Source organism: Pelophylax lessonae (genome assembly GCF_965119305.1).
Source record: "Pelophylax lessonae genome assembly, chromosome: 6".
Classification (NCBI taxonomy): domain Eukaryota; kingdom Metazoa; phylum Chordata; class Amphibia; order Anura; family Ranidae; genus Pelophylax; species Pelophylax lessonae.
In genome coordinates, this window is record NC_138773.1 from 148,812,703 (window position 1) to 148,829,516 (window position 16,814).

The 16,814-nt window shown below is 50.8% G+C and overlaps 1 protein-coding gene across 2 annotated transcripts in view; it reads right to left on the minus strand.

Annotated features, from left to right (window-relative positions):
- Positions 1-16,574, minus strand: part of ATF7IP2 (activating transcription factor 7 interacting protein 2) — a 564,057-nt gene extending 547,483 nt beyond the window's left edge. For both annotated transcript variants that reach the window (XM_082260703.1, XM_082260702.1), the window contains exon 1: positions 16,470-16,574. In XM_082260703.1, coding sequence (XP_082116829.1) covers positions 16,470-16,493 — 24 coding nt within the window. In that variant the 5' untranslated portion in view covers positions 16,494-16,574. The remainder of the gene's footprint in view (positions 1-16,469) is intronic.
- Between the last annotated feature and the right edge of the window lie 240 nt (positions 16,575-16,814).

Sequence of the window (16,814 nt, forward strand, 5' to 3'; positions counted from 1 at the left end):
TCCGAGATTAGCCTGACTGGAGGGAAGGCATAGCAGAGATTGAAAGACCAGGGGTTCGCAAAGGCGTTGATCCCCAGGGACTAATCCCATTGGTTCAGGGAAAAAAAAACCTTCTTGTTTTGCTGTTTGTTTGAGCTGCAAATAGGTCCACTTTTGGAAGGCCCCACTTGGCTGCAATTTCTGCTAAGTCCTTTGGGTTGAGGGACCCGGTGATGGCTTAGGTGGTCTGCTAAGACATTCTTAATCCCCTTCAGATGAATAGCTGAAATGGAGGCAAGATTCAGCTCGGCCCAAGAGAATATTTTCTGGGCTATACACTGCAACCCCCACCTCCGTGTACCTCCCTGTTTGTTGAGGTACGCCACCATAGCTATGCTGTCGGATCGAATCTGCAGATTACTTCCCTTTATGTCCATCTGAAAGAACTCTAAGGCTTTTTGTACTGCCATGAGTCTTTCTGATTTGACAAGGTCTGTGCTTCCAGCTGGGACCATTCTCCCTGTGCTAACTGACTCTGGAGATGTGCCCCCCAACCGGAAGAGCTTGCGTCTGTGGTTATTCTTTGAGATATTTGAACAACCCAGGTTAGTCCCTTTGTAACGTGAAGAGGTGATCTCCACCACCATAGGGTTCTTTTTACCCTAGTGGGAACTTTCACCTTCAGTTCCAAGGAATCCGGAAATAAGTCCCAGTTCCTTAACAGGAACCATTGGAGGGGACGTTGTTGGTATCGGGCCCAAGGGACAGCTGGAAAACAGGAAGTCATGAGGCCTATGACTCTTGTTATGTCCCTGAGTGAGACCCACTGGTTGGTTTGTAAAGAAGCTACCATCTGAAACATTTTTAAAACTGAGTTTTGGAAGAAAAATCTTTTGATCCAGAGAGGAGATCTCGTATCCGAGATAGGTCACTATCTGGGAGGGTGTTAGGCAAGATTTCTGTTTGTTGATCATCCACCCCAGTGACCCAAGGAACTCCTTAACTGTATGGAGGTCCTTCTTTAGTTTCTGATCTGAACCCGCCACTACTAGGAGGTGGTCCAGGTAGGGGATGATCATAATGGACTTCAGTCTCAATGGAGTCTAAAGCTTCCCCCAGGACCTTGGTAAAGACACGAGGGGCTGAGGATAGCCCGAAGTGCAGTGCCCAAAATTTATAGTGATTGACCTCTGGTCCTAGCTTCACTGCTAGTCTTAGGAACTTCTGGTAAGCTAGGTGAATGGGGATGTGAAAGTAGGCATCCTTTAAGTCTAGTGTTGCCATGAAACATATTGGATACAGCAAGTTTCTTATGGAGTATATTGATTCCATGCAAAAATGCTTGTACCTTATCGAGAGATTTAATTTGCGTAGATTTAAAATCAATCGATAACTCCCTGAGGGTTTTCTTATCACGAAAATGTGGGAGTAAAACCTTTTGCCCTTTTCCTCCTTTGGAACAGGTATCAATACCCTCTGGTCTACTAAGTCTCCAATTTGGAGACTTAGAGCAGCTGCTTTGGCAGGATCCTTGGGCAGACTGGTAATCAATATCCTCTCTGCAGGATGGGAATTGAATTCCAGTCTGTACCCTTTGGACACTAGGTCCAGAATAAAAGGGCTTGATGTAATTTTCTTCCACTGTGGGAGGAAGGCCCTTAATCTTCCACCCACTCTGTGTAAAGAGTCATAGTGGTTTGGCAGGGTGCTGAGAAGGGTATAACAGGATGCTCCCCCTACTCCTACCTTTGTGGCCAGTCCAGTGTTTCTTGGACATGGCCTGAACCTCACATGGCCCTTACTGTTTGCCCCTGCCCCGAAAAAAAAAAACACTGGGGTATATGGGGATTTTTTCTTTTCTGGAAATGACTTCTTTTTGTCAGCCGTACGTTCCAGAGCGTCTGTCAGCCCAGGGCCGAAGAGATGGTCATCTGTAAAGGGGAGACTACAGAGGCGCATTTTAGAAGCACAGCCCCCCCGACCATGATTTGAGCCAGAGACTTCTCCTGGCTGAGTTTGCCAGGGCTGAGGTTCTGGCTGTCATTCTAACAGACTTAGCGGATGAATCTGCTAAGAAACCCACTGCCTAAAACAGAAGAGGGAAGGATTTAATAACCTGATCCCTAGGTGTCCCAGCTCAGTGGTTCCCAACTCCGGTCCTCGGGACCCACCAACAGGCCAGGTTTGCAAGATAACTAAATTACATCACAGGTGATCTCATTTGCTGCTCAGTGATTGCAGTATTCTAGTCTGCATCCCCCAAGGTAATACTTAAAATCTGGCCTGTTAGTGGGTCCCGAGGACCGGAATTGAGAACCACTGTCCCAGCTAATACGTGGGATTGAATCTGTGACAGCCATAATTCCAGATGTCTGGCTACACAGGTAGATGCTAAAGCTGGCTTTAGATTCACGATCGAGTCTTCCCAAGCTCTGCGCAACATGTCGTCAGTCTTTTTGTCCATTGGATCCTTAAGTGAACCCATGTCCTCAAATGCCAGATCTGTACTCTGACATTTTGGCAAGAGGGGTGTCCAGTTTTGGAATTTTATTCCATGGTTGTTCTTTGCTGTCAAAGGGGAACCTTTTTTTAAGTTATTGGAAAAAAAATACTTTCTTTTCCAGATTTTCCCACTCCAGCTTGATAGTATCTAGCAAGGAGCTGTGTACAGGGAAAACTCTAGCATTTTTCTTATGGGTACTATACATAAGATCATGCTTAGATAATTGCACCTTCTCCTCCTCAATTTATAGTGTAACATACACTGCTTTAAGTAATTCATCCACATCTTCAAGGGATCATTTAAAATTTGGAATTTCCACGGGATTCTCTTTCCCTGGGTTCCTCTCCTGATCCAGACTCCTCAAATGAGGGAACTCTGATTCCTCCCTTGTGTCATCGCCGTGTTGGTCTAGACACAGATGTAGGGGCCTGAGATTGTACAGGGGCCTGTAATTTATCTATGAGGGTCCTAAACTAGCTAAAAGTTGAAGTTAGCTCAACCTTACTGAGGTCAACATTCTCTGGGTAGATATAGTAGAGTCATCTTTAATAAGATTTCAATACATGTGCGGCACACTGTTTTGCTCCATGTGGAACTTAGCTTGGTCCCGCAAACTGCACATTTCTTTTTGGGGGGCTGCGTTTGGACCTTGTCCTGAGCCTTGGTCTATAACAACAAAAAACTAAATTTTTGTAAAATCTTACCGTAAAATTCCTGAGTCCTCCGACAGTCGCCGCCCACTCATACAGTCTTCACCAATGGGATGTCCCAAAGCAGTGTAGACATGAGGGGTGGGAAGCGCAACTGTCACAAAGGCAACGCAGCACCCAGGTCAGAGAAAGGAACCTTATCTGAGCAGAAAAGGTAAAAACTCTGGGTAACAGTCACAGAAAAGCTCAACTGGAGCAAACAACCCAGGAAGCAAATAAACAAAGGGGAAAACAACCCCCAACAGACAGGGACAGGCAACGCCATGTCCCCTTCAAGGCACTGCCGCACACAGAACTTTGCGGTCAAAGGAGGCATCTTCTGATGCCAAAACATCAGGTTAGTAGAATTTGGAAAAGGTGTGCACGGACGACCAAGTCACTGCCTTGCACACCTGGGCCACCGAAGCCTGATGTCGGAAAGCCCAGGACGCACTCACCGCTCTGGTAGAGTGCGCCTTGACAGGGAAGGGCGGAAACCCGTTCCCTAATTGAATAGGCCTGTACAATCGTCTGTCTGATCCATTTTGAAATGGTTGCCGCAGACGCAGCCACACCCTTCCGAGGGCCCTCGGGAAGGACGAAGAGAGAATCTGACTTCCTGAAGGATTCAGTAGACGACAGGTACACCCTGATCGCAGGGACTACATCCAAGGAATGCAAAGCAAACTCCTTAGGATTCACACACAGCGAAGACAAGACAATATCCTCGTTAAGGTGAAAATCTGAAACCACCTTAGGAAAGATTGGTTAGGTCGCAAGACCACCTTATCCCTATGAACCACCAGGTAAGGGGAGCGGCAGGACAGAGCCGCCAACTCCCGACACTCTGCGGGCAGATGTGATCGCCACCAGAAAGGCAACCTTTCGTGACAGCACAGGCAGAGAAATCTCCCTGATGTTCTCAAAGGGAGGACGTTGCAAAACAGACACGACCAAATTTAGGTCCCAAGGAGGTATAGGCGCTCTCCTAGGAGGAGCCAAATGACACACCCCATGAATAAAAGGTGCGTATCAAAGAGTTTGACGCCAAGGGGCGCTGGAAAAGGATTGCCAGTGCCGACAACTGACCCTTAATCGTGGTCAGCGCAAGACGCTGGTCCACACCCGATTGCAGGAAGGCCAACACCCTCGCCACCGAGAAGGAGCAAGGATGGATGCCCCTGGATTCACACCAGGCAAAATAAGCCTTCCAGGTACGGTAATAGATCTTACCGGACGAGGCCTTCCTAGCCTTGAGTAGGGTAGGAATGACTGCCGACAAGAGACACCTGTCTCCCAGGACCTGGCTCTCAACATCCACGCCGTTAAAGCCAGCGACTGTAAAGCAGGATGGAAGATCGGCCCCTGAGACAGTAGATCGTCTCTCAACGGGAGCCGCCATGGAGGCTCGACGACCAGTTGTATGATGTCCACATACCAAGACCGGCGCGGCCAGTCTGGGGCCACCAGAATCACCAACTTTGGTTCTGAGACCAACCTGCGAAGGAACCTGGACAACAACTGAATCGGAGGGGAAGGCATAAATCAGGCGATACTGATTCCAAGGCACCACCAGTGCATCCGAGGCGTCTGCCAAAGGATTGCGCGTTCTTGCCACGAACCTTCCCACCTTGTTGTTTAGCCGAGATGCGAACAGATCCACATCCGGGGATCCCCATCGCGCACACAGCATCTGAAACACCTCCGGGTGTAGGGACCATTCCCCCTGGTCCAGGGTCTGGCGAATCAGATAGTCGGCCTGCCAATTCTCCACACCTGGAATGTGAAGTGGCGAAATCGCAGGGACGTGCGTCTTGGCCCAAGACAGAATTTTGGTCACTTCCAGGGCCACCCAGGCACTCCTGGTGCCCCCTTGGTGATTGATGTAAGCCACCGCAGTGGCGTTGTCCGTCTGCACCCGCACAGGGTGGCCCCGAAGCTGATCCGACCAACGGACCAAGCGCAGTCTGATCACTCGCAGTTCCAAGGCGTTTTATCAACAGGGAGGATTCCTCCTCCGACCAAGTGCCCTGGGCAGACAGAATGCCCAGAACGCCACCCCAGCCCGACAGGCTGGCGTCCGTGGTGATCACGGTCCACAACAGGTGGAAGGATTTCCCCTACGTCAGAGTCGGAGACTGGAGCCACCAGAGAAGATCCGTTCTGACTTGGTGGTTCAAAGATATCCTTCTTTACAACGATTGAGGATGCCTGTCCCATCTGGCCAGGATCTCCGCTTGAAGAGATCGTGTGTGGAACTGTGCAAATGGTATTGCCTCGAAGGCAGATACCATCAACCCCAGGGACCGCATGCAGGTCCTGAGCGATGAGGATTCGTTGTCTCTAAGGGACCGGACCTCGTCCTGTAGAGTCCGGAGCTTGTCCTCCGGCAGAAAGACTTTTGCTTGGGCAGAGTCCAGGACCATTCCCTAGTAAGGGAGGCGAACAGAAGGGGACAAGGTCGACTTCTGAACGTTGATGGTCCAACCGAACTCCTGGAGCGTCTGAACGGTAGTCGAGTGATCGCGTAACAGACTCGGGCTGGCACTCGATCTTAACAGGAGATCGTCCAGATATCCCAAGATCGCAATCCCCTGTGCCCGTAACAGGGCCAGAACAGGAGCCAGCACTTTGGTAAAAACCCTTGGAGCCGAAGCGAGACCGAAAGGTAACGCCACAAACTGATAATGTTCCTCCGCTATTGCGAATCGGAGGTACCTCTGATGACCCTCGAATATGGGGATGTGTAAATACGCATCCTTGAGGTCGATGGAGGCAAGGAAATCTCCCGGGCACAGGGAGGCTACCACCGAACGGAGGGATTCCATGCGGAATTTTTAAACCTGCACAAAGCGGTTCAGAGCCTTTAAGTCCAGAAACAGCCGTACCTTGCCCTTCTTTCTGGGCACAGTGAACAGATTTGAGTAAAACCCCCAAAATCTGTCCGGATGTGGCACCGGGACGATTACCCCCTGGGCGAGGAGATCCTGAACCGCCCGTGGAAGATCCTGTAAACGATCTGGGGTCAAACGAAGATTTGAGGGAAAGAATCTGTCCACTGGACCTGAAAGGAATTCGATCTTGTAACCTGATCGAATGATTTCCTGAACCCACCTATCCGGAATCCGGAGCAGCCAAGGTTCGAGAAAACCGCGCAGACGTCCCCCCACCCCCGGTACGGGTGAGGGCGTCCCTTCAGGTCGAGGTGGACGGGCCCGCAATGCCGGCTTTTGGCTTGCCCGCCCAGGGCTTTCTGTTGCCACCCTGGCCTTTAAAGGATTTGCCCTTGTCTTGTGCCTTGAAGGCATGAAAGGACCCCTGATTTGGTTTAATGGAAGGGCCCCGCTTACCGCAGAAAAACTTACCCTTGGGATTCCGGGGCAGCAGAGTGCTCTTGCCCCCAGTGACTCCTTTAACCAATTCGTCCAGGGAGTCCCCAAAAAGGCGATTCCCCGCATAAGGGATGACAGACACCGCCCAGCTCTTCAGCCATACCAAACGACGGGTTATCACCGCGACAGCAAAAAGTCGTACGGCTAAAGGAGCCTCATCCAAGGCCGCGTCACACAGGTACAGAACAGCCTGAATAATCTGGTCCACCCTCTCCAAAGTAGTAGGAGGGGCGGAATCAGCCACAAGGGTGCATCTGAGCACCTTGGCCCAATCTGCCACAGCCCGAGAGTCCATCACTGAGGCGAAAATAGGTTTCATCATGGAACCCGCCACCATATAGGAGTGGCGAGCAAGAGATTCCATCCGCCTATCCGTAGGGTCCCTGAACACCGGAGAATCCTCCGTGGGCATAAGAGTGGCCTTGTTGAATCTGGACACCGTGTGATCCACCTTAGGGGCCACGGACCAGCGCGAATCCGTAGGAGACGCAAAGGGATAACGGAGTTTAAACCGTTTTGGTACCACAAAAGGGCGCTTCAAATTGCGCCATTGTTCGTTCAGCGTTTCGTGAAACTCAGCGGGACAAGGAAACACCTGTGCCGCCTTCTGGGTTCTACGGGTCCCAAAGGAAGACCGCTTACCCGGCGGGTTGGGCTCATCCTCTAAATGTAGTGTATCTTTAACAGCGGTAATAAGCGCAGACACAGCAGCGCGTTCTCTGGCTGTCCCAGGGGGGGGGGGGATCATCCCCCTCTTCATCCTCCGCCTCCCCCTCCGAGTGAGAGGACTGAGACCCTTCAGGGGGTACACTGTCTATGGCAACCATATCAGACTCTGAATAAGAGGAGAGAGAAAGCCTAGGCCTCTTTTTAGAATCCCGTTCAGACATCAATAGATCCATCTTGGACGCTAAAATCGCAAGTGCAGCAGTAATCGCAGATGATTCAGATGTACCTGAATCATCCACCAAAGCTGGGGGGGAATCTGCTGTCCTAAAACTCCATAAAAGCTTTTATGGTGCTGGCCCTTTAAATCGCAATGGCGGCGATCCCACCGCAATGTACCGCAATAGGGACTATACTGAGATACCCCACAGGTAGAAATAAAACTGATAGCCAAGAGATATTCCCCAAGAAAACAGCAATAAATGACCCCCAGAAGTGTTACCACGCTTGCTGACGATCGCTCTGCATGTAGGAAAGGAAGTGATGTCACACCGCTAGAGGCTAAACAGGACTCAGGCTAAAGAAAAATGGCTGCCCATAAAAATCAATGGGAGGCTCTGGGAAAATGGCTCCCGAACACATGTATAAATCAAAACGCCACACACAAGATGGCGCCCGAAGGGCGCAATACACTATACGCTACAATAGAAAATGGCTGCTCAAGTGCCCATAGTGAAGCCAGAGCAGCCGCCCATACCCAAAATGGCAGCCCAGCGGTTTTTCACCGCTGCGAGCCGCCCACACATGCCTGTACCCCATTAAAAAAAAAAAAACACAGTAATAGCGCCACAGGGTTAGGGACCCCCACAACCCTGTCAAACGAAACGACCATGCTGCAACTGGCAACTCCGCCAGTACTTCCAATGGCCGCAATGGACTCAGGCCATAGACTCATTGTCAGTGAAATGGCTGTGCTGCAACTGGCAACTTTGCCAGTACTTCCCATGGCCGCAATGGACTCAGGCCATAGACCAATTCACTGGCCTATAAAAGGACTCTGCTCAGCCCATCAGATTGCTGGATTGTCTTCAGCTCTTCCTGAGCATTGCTACTGCCTGGATTCCAGTTTGACCGGGCTTGTTCCTGACCTGTCTGCTCTCTCTCCTGGCTTTGACCCCCGGCTTCGTCTGACCATCCCTGCTCCAGTTTGGCTCTCCCGTTATCCGATCTCGGCTTGGCTCACGGACTTGCTTCCTGTCTACCTGCCCTCCAGTATCTGATCTTGGCTTTCCCATGGACTTGTCTGCTTCTGGCCTTCCTGCTATACCTTTGGCAGCTTCCTGCCGAGCCCTGTGTTTAAACCACGGCCGGTCTTACACTTACTGCCTGGTTGTTCCTGGTTCCTCCTTGGACTGTGCGGTGTATTCCTGCCCAGCACTCTGCTAGAGACCGCCTGTATACCATCTGCCGGCAACCAATGCTTCTGTGGGCGCTACACCCTCTGTCTCAACCCCAGGGGTGCGCCGCACTCAGCCGCAAGGGGAGCCCTCTCTGCATCACGGCCTCGGATCAGGTACGTGACAAACCCCCCACAAAGCGTCCTGGGCGCGATAGTGCCCCCCGCAGGGACCAGGAGGAGTACGAGCCCCAGACATGAGGGGAGAGCACAGACACAGCAGACTGTCATCCCCAGACAGAGGCCCCACACAGAATGTACTCACCGTTCCATGATGGCGTGGGCGCCACTCTGTGACGGGAAGCCTCCCACCCCAGGTGGCAGGGGTGCCGTCAGCCAAACAGGACTCTAGCAACGCACGTAACCGCGGTTGAGGCGTCCCAGCGAGGTGGCCACCTCGTGGGCTTTTGTCCCTGGGCTGGGCGGGCTGGGATTCCATAAGGTTCTCTGTCCTGGGACACCAGGACAACCAGTCCGATTCCCAGCTCCGCAAACGCTGTAGTCTTCCGAAGATCCGACTAACTAAGCGCAGGAACAAATAAAAAGCTAGTAGTGCAAAGAAAACACTTTAGCATAAAATAAAAGTAATAAAACAGAAGAAAAGGCTGAGACCGTAGCCCCAGCACAGGGATAGCCTATCTTACTCCTAACTAGGCAGAAGACAAACGGAGTTGGGAATGCTGATAGCAGGGGGTTATTGGACCAGAGGGACAGCCCCCTACAGGTGTGTCTATGTAAATTGCTTTGTTTCTAACAAGTCTTATGCCTAGCTTGCTCCTATGGATAAGAGGTCAATACCCATTGGTGAAGACTGTATGAGTAGGCGGCAACTGTCAGAGGACGTAAGAGAAAACATAATTAGTTATGACTCCCCATTTACACCCTCCCACACAGTGTGTACAGGGTTAAAGAAATGGTGCCCCCTTCTACCGACCTGATATTAAACTAAAAGGGAAGGGAAAGGAAAAAGACCACCACAGGTATATGCTGAAAGGGAAAACTCCCATCGCTTACCTGGGAGGTACCGGTGCCAGAGCCTGCCTCTACCGCTTGAGCGGATGCTGCTGTGGAATATATCCTGCTCTGTTTGGTGGTCCGCAGCTAGTGCTGGGTCTTCACCACACACTGGCGGCCCAGATATCTCCTGTTCACGCCATGGAATCGGAACTACTGCTTCCGGCGCCCGTGGATGTACGTCACTGCGCCGGAAATGACCCGGTCACTTCCTGGGGCCAGAGTGGAACACAGGAGTTCCACCCTCTCCGTTCGTGGCGCCAAATTCAAACTTGCAGGACGCTTTCCCTGCTTGAATTGGCGGCATCACGGGTTCACAGCCTGTGCTGCTCCAAGGACGCCGCCAGGAACGGAAGAGGACTCCCCCTGTGATCCACTGACGACATTCACGGTCCTGCCCTCTCCGGACCACGAGAACAGGAGACAGCGGTCAGCCCCTATTGCAACACTAAGGGGTACCACACTTGGGCAGGAGAAGATGCATCTTTAATCCCGATCTTCAAGGACAGTCCATGAGACCAGGAGCAGTTCCAGGAACATGTTACACCCTGTCCGGAGGAAACACTAATACTGAAGGTGAGGACTAGGGCAACGCCTTTTATTTGATTGGGTTTCATGTGTTTCCTGTCCTGGTAGGAGGAGCCCTATGTCTCATGGGCTGTCCTGGAAGAGGACTTGAGAAGAATTTGATTTAAAAAGAAAAACCAGAGCGGCAGGGAGGGAGTGTCCGGCTCGAGGCCTTTGCCGAGCCCATTTAGCGCCGCCAGTTCCTGCTCCATGGGGAGGCTGAAAGTCTCCCTGGACAGCTCGACCTGGCACCACACCAAGTGATCCCATAGGAGGAGCTCCAGGAGCCTAGAACAGGAGGCTTGAATCTACACCACCATGGTGTCTCTGAAAGCTGCATAGGGGGTACGTCCTGCATCTCCCCTAACCAGACCTTCACAGTCCCGCCCTCTCTTCCTTTAAGCCGTCCTCAGAGCATCGCCCCTCCCCACCCTCATACACACACGTGGCACCGTGGCACCTGCCGCCCGCCACGCAACGACAGGACTGGCGTCTGTTCAGTGACACTTGACCTGTGACCCGTTGCGCCTGCCCCGCCATCCCCATGCTACGCATGGTAACCTAGCACCTGGGATTTGTCGAGCCCTGTTGCAGAGTACTGTCTATGTATAATATTTATTTTAAAGAGTAGCTTCAGGCTGCCCCAAAAAAATGTAAAGCCAGCAGATACAAATGCTGTAGCTGCTGACCTAATATTAGGGCACTTAACTGTACAAAAATCCAGCAGTGTGCTCACCTGAGCCGATTTATCAATTAGCTATCGAGTGCTGGCGCTGCCATCTTGACCTTTCACACCCGCAAGGCATCTGATAAAGATAGGATGTATGGGGATACATTTGCCATCTGTCAAGCATAGATAAAAACAGGCATGCAATCCGTTTCCATCTGAAGGCTCTATTAGGAGAGCGGGCTGTGTCTGCATAGCAGAGCGGACACAGACCTGCCATCTGACTACTCAGCAGAGAGAGATCCCCAGCTGAGCAGGCGGATTCGGCTTGGAGGAATCTGCTTCATCTGAAAGGGGCATAAGGAAAACTGGCAGTGAAGCCTTGAGGATTCACATCCGGTATCCTGTTGCGCTTCATGAATGGGCTGTCTGCAGGGGAAGGAGAGGTGGGCCGAAGCCGAGGCAAACCGCCAGAAGTGGGAGCGGGTACCTGTCAAAACCAGGTACCCGCTCCCCCCCAAAAAGGTGATACAATGTGGCAGCAGAGGGGGATAGCCGCGGACAAGCAGAGCTTCCCCTTTTGGGTGAAGCTTTCTTCACATTCTGTTTTAGGCTGCACAAAATACTGTGCATAAAAACATGAGTAAGGCCCGGTTTTCACTGGTGTGACATGACAGTCGCATAACTCTATCCAACTTTGCCCTACAACTTCGGTCTGACTTCCATGCGACTTTAATGACGTGGATTCAATTTTTATCCGACTTGGAGATGAGTGCAACTAGTTATTTGAGCAATCAAAATACCTTTGGGTCTGGTATGTATCTGGAGGGGAAACCCCACACTAAAAGTTAAAAAAGCGCGTGGGGTCCCCCCCAGTATCCATACCAGACCCTTTATCCAAGTATGCAGCCTGGGTCAGAGACGACAGCCATCACAATTGACGTGTGAGCTACCACTGGGACATTTATAATAAAGAACTAGTCAAAAACAACCCCCCCCCTTTTTTAACACTACACTTTTTTGGGGGGTGAATGGGTAGGGGTACCCATACATTCACATAAGAGGGGGCCAAGATCCGGGGGTGGGCCTTGTTAGAGAGGGCTTCTATATGCCGATAAGCCCCCCCCCCCCCACCTGCAGACTCCCACAGCCCAGGGTAGTGGGGATGTAGCCCTTGTCCCCACCAATATGGGGACGAAGTGCTTTGGGTGGGGAGGCACCGCTCACTTGTCTGTCTGTCCCCCTGCATTTATCCTGACCTGCTGGGCCGCATGCTCAGAATAGGGGGCTGTTAGGGGTTTTGGGGGGTGGGGGGCCCCCCCAACAGTTTTCCCCAATAAATTTTGTGAACGTTGCAAACACAACAGGAGGGGCTACAGAAGCAGGAGGTCTTTGGGGAAATTTGACCTATGAGCACCTCCCATGTCATAAGTTGGATCAGTTAAGATAGTGATCCGAATTAGATGGATGCGACTTCCACTATATTCTATATTCTAAAATCGCACCCAAGTCGGACCAAAGTAGTGCAGGAACTAGGGATGCACCGAAATGAAATTCTTGGCCGAAGCCGAATAATATTGAAATGCTTGGCCGAAGGCCGAATGCGGTGTTTCGCATTTTTTCCATTTATTTTGCCGCGAACAGGGGGGCGGGGCGTGGACCTAGTGTGAAGGAGCCGCAGTCAGGAGCAGGGGGCGGGACGCGCGCGTGACGTCACACCCCCTAATGAGGAAGGTGAGCGGTCAGGGCGGAAGCTACAGAGGATCATTACATACATTATAGCAGAGGGTTACTGCAGAGGACATTTACATAGATCATAATAGAGGACCACAGCAGATCACTACAGAGGATCACTACAGAGATAATAGCAGAGGATTATTACAGAGATCATAGCAGAAGGTCACTGCAGAGGATCATAGCAGAGGACAATTACATAGATCATAATAGAGGACCATAGCAGATCACTACAGAGGATCATTACAGAGATCATAGAAGAGAATCACTACATAGGATCATTTCAGAGATCATAGCAGAGGATCATTACAGAGATCATAGCAGAGGATCATTACAGAACAGGGGGGCGGGGCGTGGACCTAGTGTGAAGGAGCCGCAGTCAGGTGCAGGGGGCGGGACGCGCGCGTGACGTCACACCCCCTACTCGCGGCCGGACAGGACACCGGCGGCGTGTGAGAAGGGAGCCGCGAGCCGCAATGAGGAAGGTGAGCGGTCAGGGCGGAAGCTGACATTGTTCGGCTCAAAATTATTCGGCCTTTTGACTTATTCGGCCGAACACCGAAAGTGCTATTTTCTCTATTTTCGGCCGAATAATGTTCGGCCGCCGAATATTCGGTGCATCCCTAGCAGGAACCTTTTAATAGTCAGACCGACACAAGCCAGATCAGTTAAGATGGCACTCATAAGGAAGCATTATTTTAAAACATCATGCAACATGTGCTCTCAAAGTCGGAGTGCATGTAGTACCAATGCAAACCCGGCCTAAGGCCTTGTTCACACAGGGCGTTCCACAGCTTACACCATGGGAGGGCTGAATTTACCCACATGGGCATGCACAGGTGTGGGAATTCCATTGTCAACTGGGATGAAGCAACTGCACAGGACATCCGTGGGGGTGCACACATATCAAATTGGGAGCAGCAGCTGCATCCGTGAAGTCACTGCTTCCACATGACATCAATGGGACTGCTGGCACGGGGATGCATTCCTGTACGTATGAACACAGCCCTCATGCAAGTGAGCACTGTAGTAGGGCTGCAACTAACGATTAATTTGTCTGTCAACTCTGTCTATCGATTATTTTTACGATTAGTCGACTAATCTAACGATTATTTTTATTTTATTTTTTTTGCTTGAGTTTTTTTGATTAGCTAATTAATCCTGTAATTAATACAGACCCCTCAGCAAGTCCCATCCCAGTACAGACCCCTCAGTAAGCCCCCCTCCCAGTACAGACCCCTCAGTAAGCCCTCCCACCTAGTACAGACCCCTCAGTAAGCCCTCCCACCTAGTACAGACCCCTCAGTAAGCCCTCCCACCTAGTACAGACCCCTTAGTAAGCCCCCCTCCCAGTACAGACCCCTCAGTAAGCCCTCCCACCTAGTACAGACCCCTCAGTAAGCCCTCCCACCTAGTACAGACCACTTAGTAAGCCCCCCTCCCAGTGTAGACCCCTCAGGCTCACCTGCGATCACATGATGCTGCTGGAGTGGGAGGGATCATCGGCGGTGGCGGCAGTCTGCAGCCACAGAGAATCAGCTCAGTTGCTGCGCAGGCACAGCCGCCCCGGGACGTCATGCCGCTCACAGCGGCTGACGTAGAAGAGCCGGACACTCTGGACTGGAGCGCAGCAGGGGCCGGGGCAGTGCAACCTGCAGCGGCCCCAATCAATGCAGCGGCCCGGCCGGCAATGCGAGCAGGGGGCGTGTGACGTGACGCGTCGACAAAATTTCGTAGTCTACTACGTCGACGAGTCGTGGCAGCCCTACACTGTAGTAGGTCTGTGTGAATGAGGCCTTATGCATTCTTACTACCTTCACACTAATTACAGCAAATACGCAGGTAGTTTTCCATGCACTTAGCATGATTGCTGTGTTTTCAACGTATTTCAAAGGGTAGGGCGGTTTTTCTTAAATCGCACCAAAGCAAGCTGCAAAAGTGCGCCAAGCAAGATTTTTTTATACCACAGAAGAGCAACACATGAACACATGACTAGAATTTGAAGGTAAGCATTTTTCTTGGGGTTTTTTTTAATCGCTTTACGACCGCCCACAGCACTTATGCTGCGCCAGGCAGCCGCTCCTGGGCAAACTGTAGCTATAGGTCACGCCATTGATTGCCGCCTGACACATGCGATCCTTCCCCGCTGAGAGAGGACGGTCAGCTGTTGTAAACACAGCTGAACATTCTGCTCCCTGGAATGAACATAGAGCTTGTGATCCTTCTATATAGGAACACAGGTCTCTAGAGTCATTTCCCAAGCCACGCCCTCCCACAGTTAGAATCACTCCCCCTAGGCTCCCATTTAACCCCTTGATCACCCACAGTTAACCCCTACCCTGCTAGTGTCATTTTTACAGTAACAGTGCATATTTTTAGCACTGATTACTGTAGTAATGTCACTAGTCGCCCCCCCCCCCCCCCAAAAAAAGTGTCAAATTTCAGTCAGGGGTCCGATCTGTCCACCGCAATGTCGCATGTCCTGCAAAAAAAAAAAAAAACACACACACACCCCAACAATAAAAATGACAAATCTTTCCCGTAGTTAGTAGACGCAATAACTTTTGCGCAAACCAATCAAAATACGCTTATTGCAATTTTTTACCAAAAATATGTAGCAGAAAACAAATTGGCCTAAAAAATGTTAAACAATTTTGGTTTTTCATTTCTTTTTTTTGGGGGGGAATGTTATATAGCAAAATGTAAAAAATATATATTTTTTTCTCAGAATTGTCGCTCTTTTTATTTATAGCACAAAAATAGAAATCGCACGGGTGATCAAATACCACCAAAAGAAAGCTCTATTTGTGGGGGAAAAAAAAAGGACACCAATTTTATTTAGGTACAGCGTCGCACAACCGTGTAATTGTCCATTAAATTAATGCAGTGCCGAATCGCAAAATGTGGCCTGGTCAGGAAGAGGGCAAATCCTTCTGGTCCAGAAGTGGTTAAACACAAAAGCACCTCAAAGACTCCTCAGTGTGAAAGCAGCCTAAGGGCTCTTCCGCGCGGTCCGCATTCGTAGGCGGATCCGTGCTGCTTAGCGGGGCCAATCCGGCAGATGACAGCTCCATCTCCGCTTGCAGGGCAGAGAGGGAGGTGTCACAGCCCCTGCTGCTCTCTATGGGGGGGATCGGATAAGAGCGGACCGCCTGTCCGCTCTCATCCAATCCGATTCCTGAACGGATGAAAAAATAGGGTTTCCATCAGTCCAGATTTCACAGACAGGATCGGATATGGATGGCAGCGGAGGTGTCTCCGCTGACATCCACTGCCCCAAAGAGCTGCATGGAGGATCTGATCAGATCAAAAAACTGACAGGTGGATCTGATCGGATCGCCCGTGTGAAAGAGCCCTTAGGCCCCTTTCACACAGGCAGACCGTGCAGATCCAGCTGTCAGTTTTTTAGCGGATCTGAACAGACGCCCCATGCATCTCTATGGGGCATCTGATGTCAGCGGAGACAGGCCAGCTTGACTTCCATCTGATGTCTTGCATTGATCATATATTTAAAAGCACACATGCCGAAAACGCTTTCGGAATAAATAAATGCTAAACACTAGAAGATGTTTGGGGTTCTTTAACAGTAGAATAAATAACGGATTCCCCATCACCGGCCTACAAAAAAAGGTGCACATCCATTGCTGGCAGCCTATGTTCACAAGCCCCACATAAAACGCAGGAAGTTTAGCACTAAACGCTCTACATGACACACATCCGGTGTGCGGGAATACACGCCATACAGCTCCACCGCTAACGTAATCATGGGTATAACGTTCCGCTCCGCACAATCACGACCCACCTTTTCATCCCCGGCTGCCTCCATACCCACTCGAGTCTCGTAGCCGGGTCACGTGCTTGCCGTAATGTGTCCGGGTCGTTGCCAAACTTGCTTCACAGTTACCACAACGCCCCTCAGCTACAGCTACTCCAATAGGGATGGCACTTTTGTATTGGGGCGCATGCGCAAAAGGGAAGCACGAGTTGTGTCATGTTTAGAAAAAGCGGTAAAGTTTACGGATTCAGTTTGTGCTGGACCAACTATCTGAGTATCATGAAGTAATGTTCTTTCGCACTGTGGTGAGATGAACGAGCAATGAAAGCCTGTGATAACAGTGCAAAGACGAAGCTGGTCGTAAATGTGGAT